Below are 23,002 nucleotides of genomic sequence, written 5' to 3'. Positions count from 1 at the left end.
TGTATGACATCCTGGCTTAAACAAGATTTCTCAACAGAATATACTACTTCAACTGAAATAAGAGTGTGAAAATCTCTTGCAAGCTTTGGGACTTACAGCAGTGATCCATATCACACAGTGCTTTTCACCCTGTAGCTTGCAGATACTAGTGAAGTTTGTATACTATTTCTGAAGTCTAAGAATGAAAGTGAAGAAGGCAAGTTTATTCTCAGAGAGGATTAAATTTCTTTTAAAGAAATCAATTTCCACTGGGAAATGTATAAGGGTATGTAAATTTGAAAAAATTAAGATTTCTGGTATAATTTGACATTTTTCATTTCTTGGATACTTAAAACAGGTTTTAGCTTCAGATCATTTAAAAATAAATTAAAAAAACTCTCCATAAATAAAGCTTGTTTGGAGACAAATACTGCATTAAAAAACTGATTTTCATTTTAGAATATATTAAGTCCTCTTAAACTGTTTGCAACTTAATCATACAATTGCTTTGGAAGTTTCAGATGAAGCTGCGAAAGAAAGTCTTTGTTTCTCCCTTTCAATTCAAGACAAATTGATATGAAGAGATGTGATACTGAAGGAATGCCAAGGTATTTTTCATTAGTCAACAATAAGGTCTTTCTGAGTAAGAAAGCACAAGCAGTGTTTTAATGCTCCCAGCCCATTCTAAAAAACTGCAACATCAGGTACAACTGAGCTCTCTTTTTCTGTTCCGCAGCACTAACACAAAGGTAGGGGCACCTGGAAGCATCAAAGAAGGGGAAGAATTTATATCTGTTTTAACTACAGATGTTCATTTCCCATCTAACCTGTATTTTTCCATTCTCCTCCATGAATTAGAGCCCTTCCTGCTACACAGGTAATTTCTTAAACTAGTCAAGAGCCAGTCACAGAAGCACTATTATGGCAGAACTCCTGAGTTTCGTATTTTACTTTTGTAGAGGATAAAACAAAAGGTATGGCAAAGGTAGCAAGTTGTGTGCACAGACACTCCCCACTACTAAGAAATCAGAACACTGGTAACACATCCCACATATCGAAGGAAGACTTGGTGTCCACTATAACACACACACACACACTGTTCCTCTTTTCCCCCCCCAAAATCAGCAGTTGCAGCGTTTGGAGAAAAACCCAAACTAAAAACCCTTCTTAAAGAAAAGTCACCTTGAAGAGTGAAGAGCACGTGTTTTCCCTCATCAAAAAAGTTTGTAAAGACAAAGCTCTCAAAAGACACTTGGGAGGATTGAGGGATACAGAAAAGCAGCAAAAGTATTAAAGGACAACAGAAAGCTCAGAGAACTGGTAATATTGAAAATGGGCTTACTGATGAGTTCTTAGTAATGAGTACTGAGAAGTCTCTCAATCACTGGTATCAACATCATACCCGACCCAGAGCATGTCTCCCCATTCTTCAGAATTCACTGTTAGGCAGGCTGCAATGGAGAAAATGCTAGGACGAAGAGAAAAAAAGATTTCTTCCCAGCTGACAATCTGATGTGAGGATGGGTCATCACAACTCTAAACACCACTGATTTACATTAAGATTTTTTGACAGACTAACAGTGTGCATCTTCATCTGTGGTCCCACATATCTGCTTTTGTCCATGATGAACAAAATGCCACATTCTCTCTTTTCAACTTTTGGTAGCTCTTCATAGAATGCAGCTGCACATTACACTTAAACAGACCAAGTGCAAACCATCTACAAAAGGATTATTTAACTCTTCCCTCTTTGCACCTTATGTCTCCTCCCTAAATCAAAACCAGCGATTATACAGCTGCACCGAGACACAGATCAGTGGAAAACCATCCCATCAAAGGAAAAAACCCACCCAAATGTTTTCTGTCAGATCAGTGAGTAGATCCGATTCATTGCACAGCTGCATAATCACTACATAAGATTAACCATAACTTGAAGCTACCCACAGATGCAGTAGCAACACTTATCTTGGTGTGGCTGACTATAGCTAGCTCAAAATATGCAGTTTCCTGCTCTGCACAGAAGGCTGACAGATGGGGGAGGTTTATAAAAGGCAGTCTGCCAAAAAAGACAGCATGTTTGTTTATTTGTAAATTAGATCACTTATTTCTATGCAACATGCACCTCAGACCTTCTTTTTGAGAACATCTTGCTCATTACTTCTGTATACAAAGGAGCTAAAGTTATCCATGGACTTTTAGTAGTATCATACAAGAACTATGACAGGGAACAGTGTTTGAGAATGAAAGATCTGCTAGGGTGTACAGGTAGTCTACCTGAATATGCTTATGGTGTTAGCGAGACTAATTTCAAACAAAGATGGAGAATAAATTTGACTTGTTAGACAAAATAATACCCTAGACATGTAATTCCCTTCTAAACAGTTAGAACGTCTGCTCATGTAGTTCTTCTGCTAATATAACTGATTTTGAGATTTTTAAATACTGAAATGGAAAAGAGGTAGAAGACACATAGCCTTTTCAGTTAGCCAGGATATTTTTGCTCCAAATTCTCCCAAACAGTCGATATAATCATGATAAAATTTTATTTCAAAAGAGATTTTTCACCTGTCTGCCAGGAAGGAGCCCTGAACTGTGGTAAGAGGGTAGATCCTGAAGAGACTGCCTGAGCAGTACGAGACTCAATAGCAGAGAGAAAATTCATAACTGAAGAAGTTTCCTTAGTGTTACTTCCAGCACTGTGCATACTGGTATCAAATATTCCTGAAAGACCTAGATGAAGATGGAGGGAAATGAAACAAAACAGAGAAGTCAGAGGAACTTACAAGAAGCTCAATCAAATAACAAGGATAAACATTCATAATTCACTACAAATAAGCCATGAAACATTAGCAATATTATTACAGTACATTGATTTTTCAGTGTTTCACTGCTTTACAGTGTTGTGACTGTACACAGGAACTTGCGTATGCATTCTAAAATCTATTATCAAATGTATGTCAAATATGATGCTTAAAAACAGTATTGAGGTACACCAGTAAAACTCTCCCTTCATCTGAAGATTCATTGTTCCATCATTTTTTATTTTTTTCTTTACATGAACTGTTTAAACATTCCGAATTCCTTCTGAAATGGGTTCAGCTTCTTTGTATCAACCTTTTCCCCACTTTGGGCCACTTGTAGCAGTTTTGACTTCTCTGTAGGACTGGCACAAGAAAAGGGGTTTTGACCGCATTCTGTTTCAACAAACAACTTTGTGTGTTTCCTGTGGCTCACACCTTTCAATGGCAGGGGCCTCAATGGGAAGCAGTGGTGAGATTGAGTTTTTTAGTAACTAAGAGTACATCAAGACTGCAGGGTCTGCAGCCTGAAACTTTCCCTGCAGTTCTGACCCTCCACCATCCTGATGGAGGCCTAGCCAAGAGATCGCAGATTCAGTCAGCACATAAGCTCAAGTATCTTTCCTTAAACACTGGGTTGCAAAGCGAACGTGAAGAGGTCATGCCCTCTTCATGTTACATCCCGATGCAGATGTAACACTACCTAACCTGCTGCTATATTTAAAGTAAATTTTAACTTTCCCCCAGCATTATGTCTTACTTTGCACATGTAAGTACTAGCAACAGCATGTTCCGACTTGTATTGGTTTTGCTATCTGCTTTAGTCTAAAAGAACTGGCATGATTTCTGCAGCTGGCTTCAAGGCATACTTTTGGCCCTTATGCAAAGGCCAAATCCTAAAAAGCTGTATTTTAAAGAATAAATGTATCTTCTTTAAGAATCAATAAGCTACTGAGCATAACTCCCCTTACACTTCCCTTTCTACTTATGACATTTTGATATAAGCTAACATATGATTGTTAACTTTCTATTACAAACTCAGCTTTTCTAATACCGCTCGCCACAACCTGCAGGACAAATTCCCCCTGATTATAAAATGCATAACATAACAGTTTGGGTTTGGTTTTTTTTTCTTCTTTAGCTGTTTAAGCTGTAATTTCATGATATGGACAGTTACCAGTAGGATGGTGTGTAGTAGAGTATCCGGGAAGCTGATGAGAAGCTGTGTATGTCTGTCTGTGAAGATCTGTTTCTGAATGTGATGAATGTCCTCCTCCATAGCTTAAGCTAAGGAAGAAATTAAACATTATTAATAAAAATATACAATTATAGAAACAAAGTACAACCATGAAATCCCAACCACAAGCCAAAAACTTGCAGAAATAAAAGAGAACACAAGACCAATATCTCATAGATGTGGTTGTGCCAGGACATCACTAAACATGTTAAGCAGGTAAAAAAAGTACTACAAAACCTAACAAGCCAAACAGGGGGGAAAAAACGCCAAACCCTTACAAAAATCAAAATCAACCACAGAAAAGTTTACAAAGCACTAGGTCAGAAAGACAGAGGTCTTCCTAGTTCAACTGTAAGAAACACTGGATGGACAATTTTTGTAATGATTTACTGATGTAAAGTCTGCAAAGCAGACTGCTGCAAATACATGCCCACTTTAACATTTCAATTTTCAATTTCATTAAAACTTACAGGACCATATTTAATACAAAGGCTGAAATGAACGAGAAGCTGCAGGAGCAATAGGGTTTTTTAAATGTTATTAACTTTAGCAGAATTCTAACAACATTGACAGTGAAAGCACTAGCAAGTGGCAAATCTTGGTCTTCAGACCTCTTAGCATTACATATAAGTTAATGATCCACAGTTTTTATTTAACATTTTGAAATGAGACATCTAAATTAACATGATGTTTTAATCAGGCTTAATGGAAGCAAACTGAATGCAAGGCCCACACAAGAGCAATAATGCAGAAAATAAAGAAATGCAATCTAAACATCAAGCAACATAAGGAACCTGCCAAAAGTGCTAATGATTTCCAACTTAAAAGTCAGAAAAAGGAGGGGGAAGCAAAACAAAATCCCAAAGCTTTCAAGCTTCCACAGATTCAGCTCTGTACAGCACCTGTCAAACTGAAAACATGAAAGCCAGCATAACCAAGTAACCATTTATCTTCTCATCTTGCCTTCTGGACATTAAGTTTATAGGTAGCTGCTACTTACTCCAGTGCACATGTGAGACTGCTTTAAGTTCAAAATTCAATTGTAAACAGATGCCAGAAAAAAAAGCAAACAGTGAAACCCACAGCCCTCCGTACCAACTGCTGTAAGGGAGACTTCCCTTATCCTCTTTCATCCCCTGGGATGAGGGGGCAGTCACTCTGAATAAGGAAAAAAATGAACACTTGATGCCAGGAATAATGACATCATGGGAAATTTTTGTAGAAGTCATCAAATGATATAGAAATTGGCAACACTACCGAATTTACTTCATTTTCATTAAAATGACAAGTGGAGACAGTGGATCTGACGAGTGTGTAAGAGCATTGTGACCTCCACGCATTATGAGCTAGCAAGAGCCTGTCTGTAAGGGAAACAACATTTTAGACTTCCAGATTAATTTCTGTGCCTGAGATGCACTAACAGAGAACATATTTTCATATACAAGCAGTTTCAGCTGCTTATAGCAGACTAAGGCACAAACCTAAAGAATGAACTAAAATGCTTCGGGGGAAGGGGAAAAAAACCCCAAAACAACAAACACTTCAGCTACTGCTTTACTCAATTGCACCTCTACCTAGCTCTTCAACACCTTACACAGCCATAATTACCATTTAGAGAATCGCCAAACCTCAACTCAAAGTCAGCACATCGATGTGCATAGAGGATAGATTACACAGTTCCAACACTAAGTATAAGCAGCTAATGTCTATTATATGCTGACTGAAATCTAATTATTTGCATCATTACTATGAACAACTGGCAGGCACAATTGCATGACACCAAGTTATATTTTGATTAAAAGCATTTAAAAATTTTAGTATTTCCAGGCAGAAAACTTACAATACTGTTCTGCACATAAAACATCACACAAATTAAGACACGTGATGGGGTTTTGGGATTTTTTTAAAAATCCACTACATGAGAAAATAAGTTTTTAAACTGAACCATGGTAGCATATGCATTGTTAGCAAGAATTACCTTCACCAACACAAATGCTGATCTTACGAAAACTTTCCATGTGCAATAGCTTTTACTTAGTTTTACTTTTAAGTCTTCTTAACCTATATATAATCTTAACCATTTACCTATATAAAAGCATGTGATGCTGACTTTTCTTTTATACAAGGTTAAAGACAAACTATGAAGTCGTATTACATATATTGCAGAACACCTTTATTTTTCCCATTTCAGGTATTTTCAGGCTGAGAGGCATGTTTGGCATTGTAGTAGTGCTCTAAACAACTGGGCCTACATTTTGCAGCAAAAATCCTTCCAGATTAGGTGAGACTCACAAGAACCGGTACAGATTATATCAAGTAATATTGTGTCATTCCTCCTCTTACATTGCAACAGCAAAAGGTCACAAGCAAAAAGTGAATGAACTTTAAATTAACCACCTGAAAATTTGGGAAATTGAAAAATTAGTTTCCTGGGTTTGGTTTTGGTTTGTTGGGGTTTTTTTGTGTTTGTTTATTATTTTTTTTTAATTTGAGATTTCTGCTTATTCTGGTTGTTTGGTGAAGACTGTGATTCATTCCCCCTCTTCACTCCCTTGCAATAAACACCTTTTTTGCAGAGGAAACGTACAGTATATGCGAAGACTGCAAGACAGCCTAGCACACAAGCCTGTAGACATGAGGCAAAACCTGAATGGTAAAAGAAACTTAAGATAAAGACTTTGTAACACAGAGGACACTGGAATTAACACTGTGATACAAAATAATCTCTAGGCTTAGTACCTCAAAAACCTTGTTAATTACTAGAATCTCAAAATTCTAGTAATTACAAGCATCGTAAGAACACTCTTAAGTATATGATGCCTTTGGTTTTTTTAATACAAACTCCCAGGTCATAGTTAAGGCAACCGCAACCTCAAAAATGAATCTGTCTTTCAATAAAAACATTGTGTTTATTAGAACAGTTAATTGTTTATTGTATAATTACTAGTTGCTGGAATGTAGATTCTTATCTCAAAAAAACCCTGCATATATGCCTTCAGTTTACATAAGCTTATCCTAAACACAAGCACAGCAATCTGAAAGAAGATTACTGCCTTAGGGTTTCTTTTTATAAAATTTAGCTTTAAACAGATGAACGTATACAGCATGTAATTCACATATCAAAAACACATTAAGCATTGCAAACAACATTATGGCTACCTAGCCCTTTGTACTCTACTTTCAAAGTCTGTTGAAATTCCACAGGAGTTCTCACCTGTCCTGAAATGTCAGATTAGTTACTGAAGAGACACATTCACATTACTTGGTACTTTGTTACTTGTTATCATTAGTTGCTATACAAGTTAGTTGCTCTAAAACCACTTCCCCTTATCACTGATGTATCACAGTGATTTCTCACTTCTACTGGCATAGTTAACTGCACTGTGGAGTGATTGCTGCTAGAAAGTAATACATATTTGACACACAAATGTGGAAAATAGTTTCCCCTGAAGTATTTTTCATTGAAAAGTTCCATTCAATTTGAATATAATATTTAAGTGTCCTTTTAGAGTTTTCCTATGAAGAGCCATCACTGTCATTGTCGTAACAACGCAACCAAAAAATCCTTACAACAATGACAGTGAAACAACTTATTAATCTGGGGGTTTTCACCTATATCAGTTGGGCTACTAGAAGATAATTATATCTCCACTAAAATCTGAGGAAGAAAAATGTATAGTCATTGCACTTAATTGTTACTAAAATCCCTCTAACCTTGATCTACAACTCCTTTTTGTTAGTCTGGATTAAGTCTTTCCTGAATCAACTCTTCACATATGTGTTTCTATCGCTATTCTTATGATCTTATTTTCACAGCATTCTTCAATCTAATAGTTTCACATAAATTTAGGTCTCCAACTGCAAAAGGTTACTGGGTTACGCTGCACGCCACCCTCCTCACCTGCCAAGACAACTATCTGGTTTGCACTTTACACAGGCGATAGATGCATTTCTTAACTTCAAACTCAAATGGAAGGATCACGTTTACAAGGAAACAAAATGTAGTGGCACTAAGCACTGGACATACAAGTAATCCTTTGTTTTTACTTCTGCTTTTCTTCAAAAAACCTTCCTCTCCTAGGCACCCATATAGAATGAAATCCAGAAACAAAAAAACTTTAAGGAAGTATCTTCGTTTACTCAATACACAAAGTATCATTAGGTGAAAATGGCCTTTTGCTATGTTTCTACTTTATTTTCTAGATCAATTTTCATTAGAGCTTAGCAATTTCTAAGGTCTTCTGGGGTTTTTTTTAAGTTTAGTAACAGCTATTATTCGAGCTCTAGGGAAACTTACACGGCTTACATGAGAAACAGACCAGGACTCTCACAGAGCAAAGGAAACTTCTGGGTGCAATACCTTGCTCTTTTGTTCTTGGGCACTTGTAACTTCTGCCTCTGATATAAAGGAAAACTACTAAAAACCCACATTAAATCACAGAGCATTTTCAAAGTGTTCAAACAGTGCAGGCTGTGCTCAAAGTGAAGCTGGACACCTACAGGACAAGTGGTCGCACAGGGAACTCCTGACTGCAGGAGAACTGAGAAGCGCTCCCGCCATCCCCAGAGGGGAAACCTCCATGCCCCAGGTCCGGGCTCCTGCACAGGCTGGCAAGTTTGAGATCCAAAACAACCAAACCCAACAAAACAAAAGGCACAAACCACACAAGTGATCAGATTTGAGGCAAAACCAGAAAACAATCTGGTCTTACTTTTGGGCTGCCTGTTCTGCCTCACTGAAAACAAGAGGAGCTTCCTGACTCCAGAGGGAAGATGACTAGGCGTACAGTCCACTTCTAGTTAATCACCAAAACTGAGATTAAAAACCTAATAGCCTCATGCTGACAAGGAAACACCTTAAAACTCACACTTTGCATTTTCTCTGACTTGAGATATGTGAAATGGGGAAAGATTACTCAAATTCCCCTCTCTCCCCCAAAGCTCAGGCATTGGCAAAGGGGTCTCTCTTCCATCGGCCCCTTAGCCACGCATCAGGAGTTCCACTCAGAGGCTAAAAGCAAAGCTGTCTAAGATCCAAACACCACCAAAATGACAAATGCATTTCTAAATATTAAAAATACCATCCTAAATATAAGATATAGAAACCGATACGCAGGTTACAACTCTTTTTGTCCACTATATTTCACTTTAAAGATGTAAAATGCAGTTCCAGCTTGCATTACCTGCTGGTTCATATTTAGAATTATTTTAATATTAGAAACAACATTTAATATTTTGTTTAAATACTTAACTTTGTTTATCTGCCTTCATTCACAGCACACCATGAAGACAGAATGCAAGAGCATTACCTGGAAATATTACTTGAATTTAAATACAGATGATAGGGATGGTAAACAGCCTTTCAGCCAGCGTGGGCTTCAGCTGCCCATACTAACCACAATGGAATTAACTGCTGTTTGCTACAGTCTAACTAGAATGTAATTCATCATCTAGGGCTTATCTGCAGCTCAGAATAAAATTAAAATTTAAAGACAATGTTATAGGTACACATTTAATTAAGAAAAATGGTTTTGATCTTGTATTTTAAAAAGCAATGACTAGGAAGGCAGAATCATAGAGGATGGAGGGAGTTGCCTAGAAAGAAAGTTGCTACTTAAGTAAGTTCAGTACTATTTGTTAACACCAAATCACTCCTGTCCAATGGACAGGCCAACACATTTCTGGAAGTTTCAAAGCAAGGCTGTAAAGACAACAGAAAATGTTTCAGAAATTAATTCCAACGGGGGGAACAGACTCCCGCTCAGCCCACTCATTTCAGTGGAAAATATTTTTTTTCAGAAATGTATATAATACGTGATTTGTCACCTCTATTTCCACAGATATACTGGAAAAGACGCTGCAAGAACTAAGTTGGTTCAAGGCTTGCAAACATTGGCAGGTTCAGGAAAAATAGGAAACCAGCCTACTCCCCACCTCTAATTCCCCTGATCCTCTCGTTAGATGGCACAAGACAAGACAATCCTTCATGTCTGAAGATCCAAAAAATATTTGCACAAAGAGGAAGAATATTTAGTAGTCTAGAACAGTTATGGTATCCACAAAAGAAAAAAATAAACTGCTACTTAAAAAATAAAGTCCACTACTGAGAAATCAGAAGAAAAGCATCTCTAAAATCAATATATCTTAAAAGGTACGCAGAGCATTCCTTTAGGAACAGTATACATCTTTAGCATTTGCCTAGCCTGTTGTTGAATTACCACATAAGAAATACATAGAAGACAATATTTTAAAATATTATTAACTATCTAATAATATTACTCTTCAAGTTAGATAACTTTTAGAAAGATGGAAAATATAGAATCAGACTCCAGTGCTGTGGTATGTCAGTAAAACACAGAAGAGTAGTTTTTCATCAACAATCTCAACTGTCTGTTGGTTATGTCACATTCTTCCCTTTCACTGTAACTACAGACTACATATTCAGTGCAGAATGTATCAAATCATAACATACCAAAGGCAACTAAACTTCACTATTTCCTTAAAGATGAAGTTATAACACTTCAATTCATATGCAGAGCCACCAACAGCCTGGCTGAGAGTGCCGTGACATGGACCAAAGACTGCCTCGAGGTACTCGTAAGAGGAAACACTCGTTACTTCCTTGCTTGCTAGGAGCTGAGATAAGAAGCTTCTAAGAAATACATCTTGAGGTAGAAAATTACATGCAGGGAACTGCCTGTGAATGAGCAAAGTTCATGCTGTTCCTGTGATTCTGCACCTGAACAGATGTTATATCTTAAGGGAAGAAAAAGATTTTATGGCAAAAAAAAAGTTCATCTCCCTTTTATTCCCATGTTAATATGTCTGAACTCTTTATGCTTGATCCTTTTAAGAAAAAAACTAAAACCGCTTCAGGAAAGCCAAAATAGTCTTACTGGTACTTCAATACCTGAGTGCAAGTGCTGGCTTGTCTGATCAAGTAACCTGTGGAGTTCTTAATAACAAAGACAATGTAATTCCATTTTCATAAGATCAGTTAAACTATGTCTTGAAACTATGGATGTGAAAACTAATACTCAGATTGAAATGAGCTATTTATAAACTTCAACTTGAGTTACTATAGAGGGACTGGACAAAGTACTTTGTATACAATCTAAATTATCTTTTTGATGAGGTTATTTATGATTGACATGCAGTACATTTAACTTTTTTTTTTTAAAGAAAAACAAACAAACAACAACAGAATTGTCAAATACCACTACTACTTCTCTTGGCTTTGACAAAAAATTCTTGGTAACCTAACCAAAGCAATTTTCTAAAAGAAATTCTGTGGCTTACAAAAATCAGATGCGCTACAAAAGGCAAAAAGGATGAAGGTACTTTAAATTAAAATTTCAAATTCTAAACACGAACTACTTTGAATTCTTTTAATGAGAAAGTCCAAAGCTCCCAGCCAGCTAGCAGGAACCCAGAGGCCGGGAAGCATCCCTGGGCTTTCAGGCTCCCCGCCACGTGCCCAGGAGCAAGGCTGCAGGACTTGGGTGACCGGCTGGCTGCAGCAGCCCCAACCACTGCTGTCCCTCCGGCCATTACCCCGTAAGGAGACTGAGGCTGGCGGCAGCAAGGCAGGTTTCTGTTGGAAACTCCTCTGTGTCCTAGCAGGAAATTTTGAGGAATTCATTCAAATCCATCACACAAAACATTCCACAGGGAAAAATGGCAACCGTACCTAAATCTGAACATTGAAAAGAAAACTGACCAGAAAGCACTGTATTAGTTAAGAAGCTCTTTACAGCTTACCCACTTCCCCCCCCCCCCTTCTACTGTAACAGGGCTACAACCTGCCTAAACCATTCTATAATAATGCCAATTCTGAGCTCCTGACACACTTCTCCAGATTTCAAGGCCTGGAAGCAACTGTCAGTGTTCCTGCTCTGAATATTGAAGCCTAACTTTTATGTCCTTAGTGACTCAGTATCACCACTCCCCACATCTAAACAGACACTCATGTGGCCCACATTCACCACCCAATTTCTATTATAATGCAGTGTCAGAAATAATTTTAAGCCATTTTTTTTGCCAAGCCACATCTTGGAGGTTCGTACATCTTCCCTCACAGCTTCTACTCTATGGCTGCCTGCAGAAAAATAAGTACCCCATTATGGTCTGTGTAGCTTATACCATGGAAATAACTGCAATCTTCTCTTCTCACCTTTTGAGGCACTGGATTATTTTGTCACCATGTTTATTTATCCTCTTCTCTTACCTATTCTCTATGAAAGAACTTTCTCTTTACCCAGCACAGAGATAATAGCTGTGACTTTTTATATTAGTAATATTTCTCTCCTACAGAGCTTTACTCACAATTTGAAAAGATTTTTGTATCAGACAGTAATGGAAATCTAGCACTTTTTCTCCAATGTGTGATGCTATTCTGTTGTCAAAAGTGTACTTGGAGATATTCAAAACTCTTCTCAAGATCATCACAGTATTAATGGTTGAGCACACATATAATCCTCTATTACGGCTAGCCAAGATACACACAAAAAGATTTCATTACTTTTAATAATAAAATTTAATTTCAAAATATAAAAATCAGCAAGGCATTATCTCAAAACGTGGCTTAGCCACAGCAGTGCCTTATTAAAAATACAATTCATTTTAGCTATTGAAATGCTTCTCAACTGTTATCCTCTCACAGTAATTACAGTGTAATATTTTGTGGCAAGCTTGAGTATTACCTTTGGGGTACTATAGGAATACTGGATATCTCATTTCTCAATAAATCCTTTATTTTCTAATTATATGGAAAAGACAACGCTGAAGTTGAGAGATTAATCACAGAACAGGTAAGAAGTGTAAATATGTATGTCTTACCCACTGACAGACCCATCCAGGGCATACCTCTTTTAATTACCAAATCGCCAAGCAGTTCACAGTTCCGTAACTCATGAAGTATCTCCTCCTTTAATCTAAGGAAACTAAGGCACAAACGTTAAGTCACTCAGATTTACAGGCCTCACAACCAAGTTTCAAATAGTCAGTACTGAAGTAAGACTCAGTTTCTCAAGGTTTTGTGAAGTTAAAATTTTTAAGAGCTCAGTACACAACCACTATGAAGGTCAGTAGCTTCACAGCTCACAGCCACAGAATCGAGGCATCTACTCACTGACTGCATCTGAGACCACAAACTTACCTATCCTTGGTCATCTGTACAGCCTACAATCGAGGTCATTAAATAGCCTCTAAGCCTTTTAGCACACCTACATGTCTGGCTACAGTGTTTTCCCTGTCCCACCACATACTGCAAGGGCTAAGCAGCTCATATGAGCTCCTTTAGAGTCAGTAAAGTGGCATCCCTGTGACTAACACTACTTCCATCCATACTTAGGAGGTGTGTTCAGGAAAGATCTAACATACTAACAACACACAGTTCATTGTAAAATGCAGCAGCAAGAGTCCTTTGCGTTAAAGAAAACATCACAGGGTGTTACCACCTAGTTTTATAGGATAAATTAGCATAGTCCTTGCACGTAGCTCCCATACCTCTTCATCCTAAAACAGTTTTAAATTCACATTTCTAAGCTTGCAAAGAGGACCCTGGCCTCCACGTGCGTCCAGTTACTATTTAGCTGGCAACACTATACAAACTCAGGTGCTTGTGAACTAGAAAACATGTGCTGTTCAAAACTGTAGAAAAATAGTTACAGCCACATGGCATTTATGTTGAGATGGGGAAAACTTACTATATAAAACAAATTACTTAAATATGCCCCACGTATTGATTTAAGATTTCCTGACATTCAGGCAGATGTCTAAATAAAAACAAGTATTAATAGAGATCAAAACAGTACACACACACACAAACTAGAAAATTCCTTTAATTTGTGAAAAGCCTGTATTCTTTTTTAAAGAGAACAACAAATATGAGTTTTTTGAAGGGGAAAAGAAAATCTCAGCGCTCTTCAGTGGCACTGGGCATTGGTAACCTCCAGGTCACCAGTTTCAGCAAAAACTGAAGGTAGGTAACAAATGGTTACTGTTCAGAGTCCTAAGGAGTTGGTTTTCCAGGATCACTCTTTGCCTAGCAAATGATCAAATGTTCACAATCAAAAGAAACCTATTAGAAATCCTTTTCTTGGCAGACTCAGTACAGAATAATGAAATGGGAGGGACGCAGGAATTGAAGGATTATTCACTGTCTAGCACTGGCATTTCTGACACGAAGAAGAGAGAAAGTAAACAGGATGTGGTGTGAAATACTAAATTGCCGTATTTCTGAAAGGGATTTCCTGGTCAGAAAAAAAGTGCAACACGGAACGTGCAGCACACACTGGTACATTCAGTATCGCCGCAGAACGCCAGCTCAGTTGCACACACACCACGCAGGCGCAGTGGCCATTTGTCTGGCATGTTCTAGATGTCCAAAAGCTTTCAGAACAAGTTGCCAGACATCTGGAAACACTAGACAAAGGGCTAGAGTCCTCAAACTCTTCTCACACAACACTGCCAGGTGGAAAAGAGGGCTATCTCCAGAGAAATCTGGATGTATGACAGCTCCAAGTATAATTCATACAGGGTTATTAAGGAATACATGTTCCTTAGTATCCTCCTATGTAAATACTCTTACTCTAAGATAAGGATGCCTAAGGGTGCCCTCTTCCCACTGAGTGTAATTGGTTACACTTATACAAGGCCCAAGCAAGCAACAGAGGTAGGCACGTAGAAGATGAAAAAGAAGAAAAACATTATGGGCAAATAAAAGCTTGTCTAAACATATGTAGGTTCTTGTTGAATTGTTTTGGAATAAGAAAGTTCAAGTATGCAGGAATCAGGAATAAAAGCTCCTTGCCCCTATTTATTGTAACCCATGGTCAGAGAGGTTCTGAGGATGCTCTGTGTCTATTCATCCCCAAAAGTGCTCACAGTAATAAAACAAGGAAGTAATGTAAGAAGAGGCAACAGAGAACAGCAGAAGTAAAATCAAAAACTATGAAATCTGCCCAGTGAGGTAAGTAAACCTAGTACTTTATAACCAAGAGCTCCGTCCCCTCTCAACACAATACTCCTCTGTGCCTAAAAGTTTTAAGGATTTTCTTTTCTCTGTCACTTGCATGGTACAGTAAGAAATGTCATGCTGGAAAGGCTGAACTCTGCATGCTGCTCAAAGTTATTTTTGTCACACTTAAGGCTACTATGAGAGGTTGGAAGTGAGACTATTAATGTGCTGCCTTTTAACTGGTTTTTATTTAGGTTGGTGCTTTTTTGTTTGTTTTATGATGTATGGAATAGGCAGTCATCATACAAAACAACTTTTTGACATGCACATTTGTGAATGCTTTCACAAAATACAAGTAAAAAAAATCCAAGGAAAATGAACCCACTGTGAGAGCTCTAGTATTGTTTAGAATTAATATAATCCAGTCATAGGTGCTTTTTTCCTGACAGGAACAAGGATTTTTCTAAAAACAACCTCCTTCTTATGGCAGCATCGTGCCAGAATCAACAGCATCTCCAAGAAAAAATAAAAGGTGGGCAAAAGTACAGAAGAAACAAAGGGAAAAGGTTGTTCTCTGGCAGTAATAAATGCCTACAATCAAATTTAGCAGGATGAATGGTAAAAAACACATATGGGACTGAAAGACCTTTTGCATAGATGGAAGATTAGAAAAACCTCCTCTTTCAGAACGTATTCAGTAATCTGTGTGCAAGTTGGCCCCATGGGAAAGGGCTTATATCTGAAACACCATTCCAGGTGATCTCAAGAGAGGTCAAGCACTCAGCTAACATGACATTAAGTGCTGCTGGTAGGGAAGCAGGTAGTACAATTTGGGTGGGATGCTCATTGAAGACAGTGACATGCCAAGGCCGAGCCCATCTAAAAGCTGCCCAGGACCACAGGCCAGAGTCCCCGCCGAGGCCACACGGCTCACTCCTTACACCTCTCTGCTCCCTGCTCATCCCCTGGTGCCAGCCACCCTCTGGATTCCTGTCGGACAACACAGGTACACCAGCACAGCTCTCCAACTCAAGTGAAAGCTATTCACCTTCTCAGTCAAGATAGTTTTCTCAAGAATTAACAAATCAGACCAGCTCCCTGTGCAGTTGCACAAACACCAGAGCCAATGCAAGGGAGGAAGGGAGCCCCTTTCAGCAGCAGCAAGCCTGAGCAGCGAGTTCAGCCATCTCACGTAACTGCACCCTCAGACTAAGTTTCAACTCACTCCTTCTGCACACTGTTCTATTTCACCATTTCTCACGGCAGCAAAGTGACATAAAATGCTTAAAATGTTTCATGTAAAGTTGTTGTTAAACCTTAAGACTGCTACGTAGGATGTAATTCCAAACAAGCTTATGTGGCTCAGTTTGAAACTTCAGCAAAGATTTCACAAGATGACCATACCTCTGCATCTGTGAAAAGCTATGGGGCACGCAGCAAGAAAGTGCCTCTCTATTCAGTCAGTCTTTGACCTTGTCACAGCTGTTATTTCAGTGCGTACCAAATGCAGGTTAAAACAAAAAAAAGTTAAAAAAAAAGAAAAAAAAGAAAAGAAAAAGGAAAAGACGACCAAACAAAAGGTAGGAAGTCCCTGTAAGGTACCTATGCTACACCATGGACTACCCGGGTTTTATTTTGTATGTATGTTTTAGATACAAACTATGACAGAAAGTTTGGTAAGATTTTAAAGTGGCCTACATTTTTATATGTTTATAAAGTTTATTTAATCCTTCTGTGCCTTTTCTTTTAATAGCAAATGTTCTAAATATATTCACAGTTTATGGGCTTTACCTTTCAACATTCGAAATACTATGCCATAGGGAACTTTTTGTAGGAAATGTGTTTAACAATAAACATTGGTTTTACCTCTCAGAACAATTTAATCTGATGAAAGAAAATGTTCTATGCTTTTCTAAAGCACACTATCTGCAATTTTAAAGTTTTTATAGGTATGCAGAAATCCATTAGAATTTTAAATTGAGCCTTAACTAAATCACAATTATCATACAGTTGTTAGAATAAGCATTGGCTTGACAGCTATGCAAAAATACAAGTTAAAAAGTCATCATAATCATTTATCATGAAAGTTTAAGTCTCCCACTTATGTAATTTTGCATATGAACTCTCACTGTAACTAACTCATTATCTTAGATTAGCTGCTATAAATATAGGCTGCACTAACCAAATGTCAGCGTTATCTATTGTAAAGAACCATCTTGAACTAAATTATATAAACCCCCGTGTATTTGGGTAGGGCAGAGACAGACAGACTACCAGGCATAAAGAAACATCAGAGACCACAGCAGTTGCCATAAAATTTAAAACAACAACAAAGTAATTGTGCCTGACATTCAATGACATATAGCAGAAGACTTGAGTCTTAGAGCTGTGGTAAAAGCTAAACAAGAACAGTGAGATCCCTCGACCACTAAAAATCCTTCTCTGAACAAAACCCTAGAAGTGCCCCCAAGTCAAACTCAACCAGAAACCTCATCCGTTATCACCCACCTCCATTTCTCTTTCCAGGCAATTACAACAGTCTCTCAAACAATCACACGTTCACCTGTTTTCCGAAGACCGTTTTTCTCAAGCAAGTAACGAGTAAGCATGACATGTGTTACCTGCTATTCAATATGGGACTAGCTTTAGACTGTGCCACAAAGAGAGAGTTTCAGCACAGAAGGAAGGTTTTCTAACAGCTACAGGAAAAGGTCAAAAGTGGCAGTGTGCCCACACAACCATCAGAAATTCTTTCAAGATGCTGAGAGCCTGTGTAAGAGGTGTGTGGGGAAGGGGAACGCAGAGGACAGGAGCACACCTTTCAGCCCCCTGCTACGGGGCTGCCATGGCTGCACTGCCCAAATACACTCTCCAGTGGGAGTGATCTCTGCTAACGTGGTGATTCAAGTGATTTCCATCATCTCCCGTCTCCGTTTCACTATCTTCTCCTATTCCATGGGAAAAGTTATGTCACAGCAGGCCTGGTAGCAATGTCCTCATAATACTTCACCACACATTTCCTTTCAGTTGATAAGAATAATGCCACTGCACAGACAAAACAGTGCCTGCAAGAAATAAGGAGCAGGATAAAAACCAGATGGCTGAAGTTAAGCGCAGGAAGACAGGAGCAACGCTTGTAGGGAGGAGAAATCATTTTGACGAGCTGAGACTGTGAACATGGCTTTCCACACAAAGGGAACATAGCCTGCCACGACACAGCCTGCATGACACATACGCATAAATATGAAATGAAATTTGGATGAAATATTGTTATCTATATCACCTAAAGGCTGAATTCTTTTCAAGCAAGTACCAGATGAACATGACACACATTTTTTCAATTTAACATCAGGCTAATGCAGCTTCAGCTGTTTAGAAGACTACCTGTCAAGCACAATCAAAAACACCATTTTGAAAAACGTGAAGTGATCTGTAACACAAGTCGAGAACATTGACAGCATATTCCCTTACAGCAAATCTATACCTTCGTGATTTGCTTCTGGGCTGGTACAAGCCTTGGCAGTGATAGTTGTGACTCTCACAGCCCAATCCCCCCTGCAACTGGCTCCATCCATAACTGACAAATGTTATCAGTGATAGGGGAACCACAAACACCTATGCGAGCCCAGACTGTATTTAAGATTGGAGTCCAACACTGTTCACATCTGTAAATCTTGCTGAAGACAGGGGATTTTAATTTGTACTGAAATGACACAAAATATGATTCACAGTATTTTCCCTGCCCTTGCTACAGTTAAACAAAAGTTAAAACGCTTCAGTCAATGCATTTAAAATGCATCATTCATCACCATCTACACAACCTCCAGATGAAACTTAAGAACTGAAAGCAAGGTCTTCTTGACATTGCTTCCTAAAGCATAGCATAAATACTGCCATATCATGAACGGATTCAGTAATACTAATTTGATTTTTTTGATTAACAATTTGATTGGTAAAGGTAGCAGGCATTGCTTCAATGAGCTTCTGCACAGTACTTATCTCAGGACTATTCTCCATGCCATTTCAATTAAGGAATTCCCAAAATATAAACTTAATCTTGCATTAATACAGCAGCTATTAAAAAGATTAAAGTTACATTTCAAAACCAGGGTGGTGTTTTTTTAACATAGAAAATAATCATCAAACAGTTGTGTTTCTTCTAAGATCCCAGAGGAATCCACTTTTGCTCCTGCACTACATATTCTTCAGTGACCTGGAAAATCCAAACCTTCCTCATGAAATAGATGGCATGATCCTCAATAGATGATGAGAATTGGGGAAAGCAATATAGAAAAGACATGTCACTGACTCCCGCAGAAACGAACACATCAACGTGACCAAGAGCAGTTCAACAATTAGGAAGAAAGATTAGAAAGAATGGTAGGAGACCCTACTGTGCCATGCAGGCAACTCTGCAGACAACCTGGCTAAACATAGCTTCATGGGGCAAGGCTTTGGCCAAAAAACCTAACCATCCTCGCAGTTCTCTGCAAAACAAGGAATCTGGAGTCTCATGCCCAGGGAGGTTCTATTATCTTCTTACTTAACATTGACTTAATTGCTTCTAAAATGAAATGTCCACAATTTAGAAAGGGTGACAATAAATTGGAAGGAGTCCAGGAGAAAACTGAGAGAATAACTGCAGAAGAAAAAGAAATGAAAAGAAAAAAAAGAATGCCTGGTAACAAACGTCAGAAGATAATTTATTTTTCTTAATAAAAAGCATATAAAGCAATAAATAAATGAAAATTCCTAAGAATCATACTCAGGAAAACATGAGATGTAATGGGATTTTCAGTGTTGATGAGGCTACAGCAAGATTCAGTGGCTGTAAACTAAATGTAGCCCTCTTCAGATCATAAATAAGAAATAAAACACAAATCAGCCACTTGCACAGTTTACCAAGAATTGTGCTGAATTCTGCTTCACTAGAAATTTTTAACTGCACCTTCTAAACCGTAAACTCTAGTTTCAAACATAGATGGGGGGCGGGTGGAAGTCCTACGGCCTGCATTATGAAGAGGTCAGCCTAGCTGATTGCAACAGTCCTTCTGACTTGATAATCTATTAATCTTGTCAGATCAGAATACACGCCTGACCACTTTCAGGACCCAATGCAAAGTCATCCACAGGCACACCTATTCTGGCAGTGTATTTTTAGCCCCAGATTCTCTTTTACCTTTAAACGTCGTGGAGATAGGAACTGTAGATGTACCAAGCCAGAGGCATAAAAGGCAGGCGGTAACAAAAACCTCCTCGCCTAGAAAACGCTCATTTTAGTTGGCAGAGTTATACAATCAAAAGAGCAACGCAAAGCCAATAAGATATCCTGTATTTTTTCCGCGCTTCCCGGAACTTTCCACAACTCTCCGTGGGACCGAATCGCTCCAGACAAGTTTTAGCTGAGCGGAGGCTCCGCACGCCCCAGAGCAGCGCTGCCGAGGGACGCGGCCAGCCCGCCGCCGCCGCGGCAGACAAGGCAGGCACGGAGGGCGCAGGGTGATGCTAGCGCGGCGCCGGCCCAGGGGCTGCCGGCGCAGGGTGAGGTCGTCCGGTGCCCCGGCGTGCCCGGCCCCACCGCCCAGCGGGCAGCATTGTTCTGGCGGGCAGCGCCGGTGCCCGCGGCCCCGCGCACACGGAGCGCTCCCCGCGCCGCCGCCCCCGAGCCCAGCGTCGCCCCCGGAGCCGGGCAGGGACGCGTGAACTCTTGAACCCGCGCAGCCCAACGCGAGCCTCCGGGGCGGAGAGCGGCGGCCCGCCCCGCCGCCGGCGCCCGGGGACGGCGGGGAGCCCGCTCCGGCCGCCCCCCGCCCGGCTCAGCGGCCGTGCCCCCAGACGCCGAGGCCCGGCGGGACGCGGCCCGGCCGCCCGCTGCCCACCCACCGCCCCGCCCGGCCTCACCCGCCGCTCCGCTGGGCCCCACTCCCCCCCGGCCCCGCCGCCCCGCCTCGCCCCGCCGGAGAGGGCCCCTCGCCCGCCGTACCCCCGGGGCGCCCTCGGGCCAGGCCCCGGCCCAGACCCCGTCCTTTCCTGCCGCAGCCCCCCGGCGGACCCTCCTCACCTGGGCTTGAGGCTGCCGGCGCTCCGCTCGTAGGCCCAGGAGGCGGCGGGCTGCGCGGTGGCCGGGGCCAGGGGGTCGGCGAAGCTGGGGGTCGTCGGGTAGTTCCTGTCCATCATCGGGGCAGGGCGCGGGGCCGGGGCGGCGGGGGCTCCGCTGGGGCCCTGCGCGCAGGGCGGCGGCGGCGGGGACCGAGCGGGGCGGGTGAGAGCGGCCCCCCCCTGCCTCATGCGGGGCGGGCAGCGCCGCGGCCCCCTCCCCGGCGCGGGCCAGGCCGCCGCGTCCCGGCCCCCCTGCCCAGCCCTGCCTCCGCTCCCCTCCCCTCACCGCTCAGCGGCGGGCGGCGGCGGGCGGACGGCTGAGGGGAGCTGCGGGCGGCGGCGGGGGCTGCGCGGCGGCCAGGCGAAGACCCATGTCGGGCTGCTCTTTCCCAGGATGCACCTCCCCCGCCAGCGCGCACTGGGGCTCACGGGCTCCGGCTCCGTGGCCGGGGGGCAGGGAGGCCGCGGCGGAGGGGGCTGCCGCCGGAGCCACCGCGGCGGGGGGCGGAGGAGGAGGTCTGTGACTTGGGAACGGGCGGCCGCGGCCCGGCGGGGAAGCGCGGCGGCTGGCGGGGGGCGGTAGCCGCCACCGGGGCGGGGTGGGGGGTGCTGAAGGCGGGGACGGCCGGCCCGGGCGGTAAGGCAAGGCAAGGCGAGGCGGGGGGCGGGGGGGGGGAAAGGCCGGTTTCTCGGTGGGGCCGCGTCAAGTGAAGCGCTGGCGCTTTGTTGGAGGAGCCGGGGCGGGGCCATCTTGTTCCCGCTGAGGGGAAGCGGCGTCAGCGGCGGGCAACACCGCGGGACCGCGGCCTCCGGGGGCGGCCGCCGACCGACAAGATGGAGACCGACAGCCGCCACTACCCCGGCTGCCGCCCCGAGGCGACGGGTTGCCTCATGGGGAGCGCATTGTAAAGCAATTTGTAGGGCGGCTCTCCCGCCCTGCCCCGCCGCGGGGGGAGGCGTCCGGGCAGGCGGGCGGGAGCGGCGTCACCGGACGGTGACGCCGCTCCCGCCCGCCTGCCCGGACGTCTCCCCCCGCGGCTGAGGCGAGTCGACCCGCTGCTCTCCTCACAGGAAAATCTATCTCGTCGGGGAGAGATATAAAATAAAAAAACCCGGTGATGGGCACAGGGGTGCTGGGAGGTCACCGGGAGAAGTTCGTCGCCGTGTTTTCCCCTCAGGGGCAGCCCAGAGCCCTTGTTTTGCCACTTCAAGCTCCTGCCGGCGCTCAGCGCTTTAGGTTGGTCATCGCTCTGAGGATACTTTACAGGGGTTAAGTAATATAAAAGCACAGGCCTTTAGCTAATTATTTTCCTTTTGACAGCCTAAAAGCCTCTTATAGGCATACCACAGCTTTTCCAAAAAACTTCAGCATTCCCCCTCAAGAAATCATTGCAGGCCTGCAGCCCGATTAGTCTAAAAGTCAGCCAGCAAGGGAAACAATCTTTAAGCATCTAGAGCAACCTAAGTTACCTGGCGTCTGGGCTGTAAAGAATCTTTAAGCATCTAGAGCAATCTAAGTTACCTGGCGTCTGGGCTGTAAATTCCTGTATCTTTGCCTGTGCAGTTTGTTGTAGTATGAGGGAAAGGGGCACCAGCTTCCCAGAGCAGGGTAGGAGTGAAGGGGACATCCGTCTCGGGCAGGGGGATGGTGGGTGAGCTATGGTGTCTGGCTTTCCCTGCAGGAGAAGAGCAGGAGGAATGTGCATTTGAAGAGAGGGTGACGGCATCTGGAGGCATTGCTCAGAAGGGGAAGGTGTATGCTAATGAGTAAGTGAGTCTTTTGAAGATTTCAGTTTGTAGTACTCCGGGCATGATCGAACGGCAGAGTGAAATGAATTTTGTAGTGAAACGCAGAGTGTAGAAACTTGGCTACAGCCAGTCAGATTAGATGGAAAAAAAAAAAACCAAAAACCCAAACAAAACCTCAAC

General features: G+C 41.9%; 2 protein-coding genes across 5 annotated transcripts in view; one reads left to right on the top strand and one right to left on the bottom strand.

Moving 5' to 3' along the window:
* QSER1 (glutamine and serine rich 1) overlaps positions 1–21,654 on the bottom strand; it is a 46,592-nt gene extending 24,938 nt beyond the window's left edge. The window contains exons 1-3 of one of the 4 annotated variants that reach the window (XM_055722505.1): positions 21,036–21,654; positions 3,955–4,064; positions 2,545–2,709 (exon numbers count right to left, since the gene is read on the bottom strand). In XM_055722505.1, coding sequence (XP_055578480.1) covers positions 2,545–2,709; positions 3,955–4,064; positions 21,036–21,262 — 502 coding nt within the window. In that variant the 5' untranslated portion in view covers positions 21,263–21,654. Of the gene's footprint in view, positions 1–1,321; positions 1,448–2,544; positions 2,710–3,954; positions 4,065–21,035 lie in introns of those variants that run through there. The other 3 variants (XM_055722506.1, XM_055722507.1, XM_055722508.1) reach the window with 3 other exon arrangements.
* Positions 21,655–22,883: 1,229 nt separating this feature from the next.
* Positions 22,884–23,002, top strand: part of CCDC73 (coiled-coil domain containing 73) — a 102,304-nt gene continuing 102,185 nt past the window's right edge. The window contains 1 exon segment of the mRNA XM_055722565.1: positions 22,884–22,913. Coding sequence (XP_055578540.1) covers positions 22,884–22,913 — 30 coding nt within the window.

This window comes from Falco cherrug, chromosome 10, assembly GCF_023634085.1.
Source record: "Falco cherrug isolate bFalChe1 chromosome 10, bFalChe1.pri, whole genome shotgun sequence".
Classification (NCBI taxonomy): Eukaryota; Metazoa; Chordata; class Aves; order Falconiformes; family Falconidae; genus Falco; species Falco cherrug.
This window is presented reverse-complemented; position numbering and strand designations above follow the sequence as displayed.